The sequence below is a fragment of the Quercus robur genome, chromosome 1 (assembly GCF_932294415.1).
Source record: "Quercus robur chromosome 1, dhQueRobu3.1, whole genome shotgun sequence".
Lineage (NCBI taxonomy): Eukaryota > Viridiplantae > Streptophyta > Magnoliopsida > Fagales > Fagaceae > Quercus > Quercus robur.
The window spans coordinates 32336378-32345981 of NC_065534.1; the positions used below are offsets into that span (position 1 = coordinate 32336378).

At 32.5% G+C, this 9604-nt stretch overlaps 1 protein-coding gene across 1 annotated transcript; it reads right to left on the bottom strand.

Moving 5' to 3' along the window:
• Window positions 1-774: 774 nt before the first annotated feature.
• Window positions 775-6045, bottom strand: LOC126731086 (heat shock cognate 70 kDa protein 2-like). The gene is made up of 2 exons (XM_050435020.1): window positions 5577-6045; window positions 775-3148 (listed from the first exon to the last, which is right to left on the bottom strand). The coding sequence occupies exons 1-2, from the start codon at window positions 5785-5787 to the stop codon at window positions 975-977; spliced, it is 2385 nt and encodes a 794-aa protein (XP_050290977.1). The 5' UTR covers window positions 5788-6045; the 3' UTR covers window positions 775-974.
• Between the last annotated feature and the right edge of the window lie 3559 nt (window positions 6046-9604).

The following is a 9604-nucleotide window of genomic DNA, read 5'->3' on the forward strand; positions in this document are numbered from 1 at the left end:
CCCAATATTTTATCATCTTCACAGATTGTGCTTTGCTTGCAATATATGGCTCGAGTTTTACACTTCGTTCGACATGCTTTCCATTTGGCACATTATGAATACATTGGAATTTTTGACATAGTTTGCTCAAAATAAACTCCATTATTGAATTTTCAAGCAAACTAGAATACTATTCCGATTAAAAGTAAATACCAAAAAATTTTATGAACTTAAATGAAATTTCATTTTTTATTTTTTATAAAAAAATATTATAATTTTTGGTTTCAGTAAAAAATTTGGTCTTCGTGTGTGTATTTTCAATTTTCACCGTGTAACATGAAGTCATTTTTATTCTTTTATATTTATTGTCCATTTAATTGTTGATTATATTCTTAGAATATTTTCTTAGTTGAAATAAGTTTTTTTTTTTTTTTTTTTACTTAATCCGCACGGCCACAATTCTAATGTTGATTAATTTGAAATTACAGAAATGAGTTCTTGCAAATATCACTTAATTATGTTTCTTTGCCAAAATGCGCCCCTATTAGGCATTGGGTTGTAAGAACTAAGAAGTATAGCAACATTGTCACATGAGGATTCACAACTACCAAATTAAATTTTACCATTAAATTGCAGTTTTTTTTCTTTTTTGGATAGAATTAAATTGCATTTTTATTGCATTGTTTAAGTTGTTAACTACAAAGGTTGGTTGGCTTGAGAAAGGTCGAGAATGTAGAAAATTTTCTTTTCCAGAGAATGCAAAAAAAGAATTGGCATTCAAATCAGAGAGAAGCAGAGGGCAAGGACCATATCAGCCCAAGGACGTTAACCCTTATTATTCACAAACCAAAACAAGATTACAGTAAGGCTTTTGCTACATATTTATAAACAACATTCTTAATAAGCTACTACCAAATTTACAGAGGTAGACCTCGAGAGAATCAGCAACAACATTCCTATAAATAAGTTATTACGCAAGGAAATGTGCAAGAAAATCATTTACCATAATCACCACCAGCTCCTTGGTACATCTTGGCAATAAACGGGTAACAAATACCCTCTAGCACCTTCATTTTTTCCACAAACTCATCTGCCTCAGCAAGCTGGTTCCTATTAAGCCAGAGGATCGTCTGCTCAATTGCATCTTCAGTCTTTGTTAAAGCATTCTTCACATCATTGATTTTGTACCTCATGTAGTGAGCACAATTTTCCAACGCATTCTTTGCCTCAATCTTCTTTTTATGCTCCTTATCCTCAGCCATGTACTTCTCAACCTTGTTCTTCTTATCCTGCTTATCCTGAGCTATGTTCTTCTCAGCCTCCAGCCCTTTGTCCTTAAACTCCTTAGCCTCATAATCCCTTTTCGTGGCTACATCCATGTGACCATTAGAAGTAGAACTCTGACAAATATTATTAGGCTTCGTATACTCATGCATGATACCATTCATGTTAATATCAACACCTTGATGAATCTTAAACTCCTTGTTACGCTCTTTAGCCTCCTGTCCAGCTCCACACATGTTACCATAACCACCTTGACCAATCTTGGCAATGAGCTCAGTGCAGATGCTCTCCAGCTCACTCATCTTGTCCTCAAATTCATCTGCCTCAGCAAGCTGGTTCCTCTCTAGCCAATCAATAGTATGCTCAATTGCTTCTTCAACCTTCTTTTTGTCCACAGCACGAACTTTAGCAGCAATCTTTTCATCTCTGAATGTGTTCCTCATGTTGAAAGCATAGTTCTCAAGTGCATTCTTAGATTCAGCCTTCATGTTATGCTCCTCATCCTCAGCCTTGTACTTCTTAGCCTCCTGCACCAATTTCTTAATCTTTTCCTTAGAGAGCCTGCCCTTATCAGTGATTGTAATGTTGTTTCCCTTTCCAGTGGTTTTATCCTTGACAGAGACGTTCAAGATTCCATCAACATCAATGTCAAAACAAACAGCGATTTGTGGATCTCCACTAGGAGATGGAGGAATACCAGAGAGCACAAATCTGCCTAGCAAATTGTTATCACTGCTTTTGGTACATTCACCCTCATAAACCTGGATGGTCACTCTATCCTTTTCATCAGATTCAGCTGAGAAATCCTCCTCCTTCTTGGCGGGAATAGTGGTGTTTCTTGGAATCAACACGGCCATGACTTCTCCAGAGGTCTCCAAACCGAGAGAGAGAGGAGTGACATCTAGGCACAAGATTTTTTTCACCTTTATATTACCCTCATCATTGAGAATTGCAGCCTGCACAGCAGAACCATAAGCAACTGCCTCATCAGGGTTAATCCTTTTGCAAAGCTCCTTCCCATCAAAGAAATCCTGCAACAATTTCTGAACCTTGGGGATCCTTGTAGACCCTCCAACCAGAACCACATCATGGATACTTCTCTTGTCCATCTTAGCATCCGTTAAACACTTCTCAACAGGCTCCATACACTTCATGAATAAATTCATGTTAAGTTCCTCAAACTTGGCCCGGGTGATGGTTGAGTAGAAGTCAATACCATCGTACAAAGAATCAATCTCAATTGCAGTTCGAGTATTAGAAGAGAGAATTCTCTTAGCCCTTTCACAAGCATTCCACAACTTCCGGAAAGCCTTACCTCCGGTAATATCCTTCTTATGCTTTCTCTTGAACTCTTGAATAAAATGGTTCACCATTCTACTATCAAAATCTTCACCTCCCAAGTGGGAAATACCAGATGTAGCTTTCACTTCAAAGATACCCTCTTCAACGGTAAGAAGTGAGACATCCAATGTCCCACCACCAAGATCAAAGATGAGCACATTCTTCTCACCTGTACCATCATCCTTGTCAAGCCCATATGCAATTGCAGCAGCAGTTGGCTCATTGATAAGCCGCATCACATTTAGACCAGCAATGACCCCTGCATCCATCGTGGCTTGGCGCTGTGAGTGATTGAAACGAGCTGGGACAGAGATAACAGCATTCTTGATCTTTGAACCACAGTGAGCCTCAGCAATCTCCTTCATCTTTATGAGCACCATTGAAGAGATCTCTTCGGCCAAAAAATGCTTTTCCTCATACTTGTATGTGACCACAATAATGGGCCTCCCATGATCAGGGTCAGCAATCACCTTGAATGGCCACAGTTTCATGTCATGCTGCACAGAGGCATCTTTGAATCGCCTTCCAATCAAACGTTTGGAGTCTTCATACCATCAACATGAACATCAGTATACAAAAAAATCATTACTTTTTCTCTTTTTTGGCTGAATAAACAAATCAAGACATTAGACATTCATAGCTTCATTGAAAACCAGAACAAAGCGAATACAGATAAACTTTTCTTACTGCTCCATGGATTTATCTAAACCAAAATAAAGAGTTCAACATTGAACCTTTGTTAAAAAATAAAAACAAATGGATGAGTGAGAAAATATTATTTACCAAAGAAACACTGTACTGCAAGAGCACACCACTAATAAATTGTTGAAGTTACAATCAGGTCAACTCAATGTAGTTTGAAGCCTAAGACCATAATTTGAAGTGTGACCTTTCTTGTATCTAAAATCCATTATAATTTTTTATTTATTTAAAAGTAATTCTTCTTAATTTTTTAGATGCAAAATCGTTAATTTTATATTTAGATTTTCCTAATAACTAATTTTCAATTAATAATATAAATAGTCCATCTAATCTTCTTATGACATAATCGATTTTAAGTAAGATTTAGGTGGAGCCTTTCTTATTTAAAATCCATTCTTCTTGATTTTTGAGGATTTCGTAATATATATTTTTCAATTGATAATATGATTAATCCAACTAATTTTATTAATCAAATTTAGTTTTGAATTTTTGATTTCACAAAAACAAACAATATTGATTGTAAAATTCTATAAGCGGTATATGCATTTAGAGATAGAAAAAAAGTATTTTTTATATAATTAAGAATTGTTATGTTGCATATTTGAACATTTTTATGATTATTTTTATTGTTAATTTTTCGATTGTATTATTTATTATCTTTTAACTCTTTTTTTTAATAAATTTTTTGTTAATTTGTAAGATTTCCTAGAAATATTTTGTTCTATGTTTTATATATACAATCCTATTTGACATTTAGTTAATTTTTCTATTCATCTCTCAGTTTTTATTTGGTTTTTCATATTTTTAGTAGAAATTTATAATTGACAAATATTTACAAATTATTGAAACAAAATCAAAATATAATTTAAAAAAATAATCATAATACTTAGAAGAATAGAATCTAACTTATCAAAGTCAATTTTGAAACTTCGCTTAAAAATAGAATCACCCAATGATTTTAACTTCCCTAAACAAAGAAATATTTTACACATAATTAGATGAATCACTACTAAACAAATCAATAATAATTATATATAAAAAGAATCAAATATCAAAATTACAACACAAAATTTAACAAAAGAAATTAACATTAAAGTGATGCATGGTGAAGGAAAGTTAGAATCTAATTTCTTACTTTGATTTTGGTGTTGAGAGAGGAATTATTTAATGTATAATAACAACTTATTGGTTGGGAAACTTGGTTACAAAAATTGAAGTCTTAAAATTGTTATGGAAAATTGATAATTTATGATGATTTGACTCGGTTACAACCATTCTTTTTTAAACAACTTCGAATTTTAACCGGATTGAATTACTATTTGCTTACTAGGAGTCTTTTGAGGTGGGGAGAGAGAACCCACAACCCATCCATGCTTTCTCTATTCTTTTTCTTTCTTTTTTTTCATTAAAAAAATTATTGATCCAAAATTTTGAATCTATGAACTTTATTTTTCTAATGGGGTTCTTTTAGAACTACAATTTTTGTGCAAACACTTTTGCCACAATTCTGATATGACAAACGGTGAGTAGTTACCTATCATTTTTACATTTACCCACACACCTGTTACTTTTTCTCCTCCACAGTCTCATCATGATTGTGACAAAAATTGTGTCTTCAAATTTTCTCTTTTCTAATGCCCTCTATTCATGGCCAAATGGCCTAACCTAAGAGCTAGGCTTGGACACAATGAGATATATTATAAGCTGAGAGTGGATGGAGTTGTAGTGTGTGAAGAGAGAAAAACAATTAAAAATTTGATATTTTAATAAAATTGAATTAAAAATAAATAATCAGATGACTGTTTTTAAAAAGTTGTTAGATAAAATTGAAAGGAAAAAAAAAAAAGTTTTTACATATACCAGCATTGCAATACCAAACCAAAACTACTCAAAGCCAGAGGCAGCAGCCAACCAGGCAACCACTCTATAGATCACAATAGTCTGAACCCCAGCCTTCAAATCAAAACTATAGCCAGGGCTAAACTACATCTCTACAACTCTCAATAACCAGAGAACTTTCCTATAACAGAAACAGAAATTCCCCATTTTACAGCAAAGGGCTCTGTTATTTAATTTTTAACCATCAAAAAAGAAAGCAAAACAACAGTAATTAAAAAATAAAATAAAATAAAACGTGTCCTCATCTTCACAATAATTTTGCCGCTGACCAATCAGCTAAAACAGAACCCAGATACGTTTAAACACAAACAACCAAATAAAATTATATAAAACTCTAAACTTGTAATGGTATCAGAGAAATAGGAACTCACCAAAAACAGTGTTGGTGGGGTTCATGGAAACCTGGTCCTTAGCTGCCTGACCAATCAAGCGGTGAGTTTCATTGAAAGCCACATAAGAAGGTGTGGTACGGTTTCCCAGATCATTGGGTATGATCTCCACTCGATTATGTTGCCAAATTGCCACACATGAGTAGCACGTTCCCAAGTCAATTCCGATCGCCGGACCCTCTCCTTTTCCCATCTTAGCTGACAAAATTGAAAAGAGAAGAAAAGAAAATTCGAGGACTTTTTAAGATCACAGAAATTCTACACTATCACTATGGTTTGCTGACTCAAAGACGCAGTGGGAAGCGGAGAAAATGAGTTCTACTTGTACTATGTTCAGGCTAAACTTAGCTCGCAAGTCTTCATGGTCGTTGTTTATCTGTTTAGACGACTACATTATTGGTCACAGGAAGAACCTACGAAGCTTGCTCCACTTTTCGTACGATTGTCAATCGATGTCATGAGTAAAAGGGTAAAGCGATACTATTAGGGTCCGTTTGGATTAAGTTTATTGTTACTGAAATTGAAAATACTGTAGCAAAATAATTTTTAAATGTGTAAATAGTATCGCGGGACCCATTTTTAATGAAAAAGTTGTTAAAAAGTGAAATTTATGGATACATGAACAGTGCACGAATATACTGTTCACGGAAGACTGAGTCAAATGTTCCGGTTTAAAAAAAAAAAAAAAAAAAAAAAAAAAAAAGAAGGCAAAACGTGAAAAGTAAAACACACCGCAACTTTCAGTGCTCTCCAAACGGGCACTTAATCCAAAAGACAATTCATTTTTTTTAGAGAGTATTGATAAAAGAAATTTACCTACAATTTCTTTTCTTTTTTTTTAATAATTTATTGATTCATTGAAATTAACTTACTTTTATTATATACCAAACGCGTGTACAAATATGAACCCAAAAAAAAAAAAAAAAATTGTATCATTTTTATATGTTTATAATTATAGACTTTATAGTCATATAAATGATCCGGATTGAAACGTAGAGAATTACTCTTTTGAAATGCTTTTTAAAAATGAAGCAAGAGTAGCAATGTAACGTACACATACACTCATTATGGGGAAAAAAAATTATTGAGTTTTAAGATATAAAAAAGAATCATTAAATTATTTTAACTTCTTACCAATTGACTATTTTATATCCTTTAGGCCGGGTTTAATTTTTAGTTTCTTCAGCTTATTTTTTTAACGTAATAAATCAATATAAAAATAAACTCTCATAAAGAAGCATTTAGTGAATTGTTACTCCAGCAACTTTGTTAGAATTTTAGTTATGTTTACAAACCCATGAACAAAATGTTGTGTTAACGTCCTGTAATATTTGAAGACAAGACAATTTTCAGGTTCTACTATTCATTGCCTTGAATACGTGGCTTTGTGACCTTTTAAACTTTTTGTTAAAACAGCACAGCAGGATGCTTCCTTGCATCAAGGAGAAGTCCATTTTGCTAATCAGATCAGCTCACAACTTCAAGGTGACAAAGACATTGATCAAACGGCTGCTATGGCTATGATTGAAGTAATGCCTCACTATGATCAAGTGTTGTACTCAATGCAGTAGATGATGCCACGTATGCAAGGATGTTAAGAAGGTGATTGGACACGTGTGCATGAGCTGGAATGCAATTGTAACAGACTTTCCCCTCTTTTAGGGAGTTAGTTTTTTAATAGTTTTCTTTGGTTACTTTAGTCTCTGTATATAAATATAGGGTCAGAGCTAGTATTATTTTATTGCTTTTATTTCACTCTTTCATCAATAAAGGTTCATTTTTATTTAGAGTGAGAGCACAAGATTTTATACTTTTTTTTTTTAAATTTTTTAAGAAAATTTCAACCTGTGGCGTTCGTTTCTGATGACTGCTCTTTGTCATCAAACCAAGACACCAATCAGTTTTTGGTATAGGCGGGGATTGAACTCCAGATCTCTTATTCAACCATCAGAAACTTTACCAGTTGAGCTAATTAAAACTCACACCTTTTAGATAGCTTCTGTTCAATTGAAACTGCAACTTGGATAGATCGAGCTTAATTTTTGATCGATTGAAGTGCGGCAAACCTGATTCGTGTTTTAGCCCATCTATTCACTAGGTTTTTGGTTTTTTAAGCCTCCAGTATATAAAGAAACCCGTAGGAAACGTAAAAGAGACTTTTAGAGTCTATCTTACTATAGATCTAAAAGTTTTGTGCCTATTTCCCCCAAACTCTACTAATGATCAAAACAATCATACATTGAGCCAATGATAGTTCTTTATTATTAGATCAAGACACCAATCAGATTTTTGGTGTAGACGAAAGTTGAACCCCAGATCTCTTATTCAACCATCAGAGACTTTACCAATTGAGCTAACTAAAATCCACTTCAATGATTTTATTGTTATTCATATGTGTATGGTTATAACTTAAACCAAGAAGCGCTCATAATTTGACAAAGTAATCACTTGGCTTAAAACCTGGCTTAATAGGGGTCTAAAACCCAACAACCATTAACAATCTTTTAGAATAAACTTTTATCATTTTATTTTGAAATTTAACTTTCTCTTTAATTTTTAAAAGTCCATCAAAAAGTTGAAACGTAAATATTTATGTGTTAGCTTCTAACAAATCTAAGTCAATGGTGTGTAGTTGGCTGATTTTTTTCCCAATTAATTATTTCTTTTAGTAAGTATAATTTTTAAGAGTTTAGAGTTCACTTCTTTTTAAATATAATTGTACCTTTAACCGTTTAAAAAAAAAAAAAGTAAAGAAAGGAAATAATACCAATCTTTGCTTATTTTAACTCTAAAAATTATATAAGTAGTCCATTTGATTGGGATGATGGAAAAGTGAGAGGATATAAAATACTAATAGAGGAAGGACAAAAATTTGAAGAATTAAAAATGTTCCAATTTTCTCTACCAAAGTGAAAAAGTGAAATGATAGAAATTTTTATTTGAATAAATTTACTATTATATCCTTATTAAGGGGAGGATAAAAAAGATTGGGCAAAATAATAAATTTCAACTTAAACCAAAAAACATAATCCCTCTACTTTTCCTCCTAAATACAAAAAATGGTTTTTGGTGGGCCTAAGTGAAAAACTCCAACCTCTTTTCTACCATCCCAAATGAAGAAAAACTTTCATTTTCTTTCATCTTCTTTTTTACCCAACCAAGTAGACCATCAAGTTCATGGACAACGAAAACAGATGATGAATGTTATACTTATAAGTGCCAAATTACTTATCAAAAAAATTATGAGTGCCAAAATTGATAACTCCTTTTATAGTGGATTTTATTTTTTCTCCAAGTTATTAAAAATAAAATAAAAAAACACCCAAAATCAGTGCGGAAGTCTAAGGTCAATTTGATTGTTCTTAAAAAAAAAAAAAAAACTGTATTGTTCTTTTCTTTTTTAAATTTATAATTGAATAATCTCTAAATTATTCTACTAGATTTTTTTCTAATGGTTTAGGAGATATGCTACTATGTACTAAGGGCATTTGTATGATATATATATATATATATATATATATGCTAAAATAGCATAAGGCCCAAAAGTTAGCCAATAAAGCTTAAAAAACAATTGCCTCAGATTATGGACCCATGAGGCAATATAGGATTTTTCTACGGTGCTTGTCCAAATTTAGGAGGCACTGTAACCTATGCTTTTCATAATTTTATTCATTTTGCATTTTGGCAAAAATATCTTTTTGGTCATTTTTCACTTTAGTCCACACTTATTTTGAACTCCTATTTTAGTCCCTAAAAATTGAAAATCATTTCAATTTAGTCCCTTCCATCATCTCACTAATGGAAATATTCATATGTGATAGTTAGAGTGCACCGCTAACACACTAAATGCTAATGTTACCATTAAAATAATATTTTAACAAAATTATTTGGCATTTAAAAAGTGCTACGTCAAAATTTTGATATGAAAACAGCCACATCAAACAAACAACAAAAACAAAACTCTAAGGGGGTGTTCGTTATTGATGTTTAAACAACAGTTTTCAGTATTT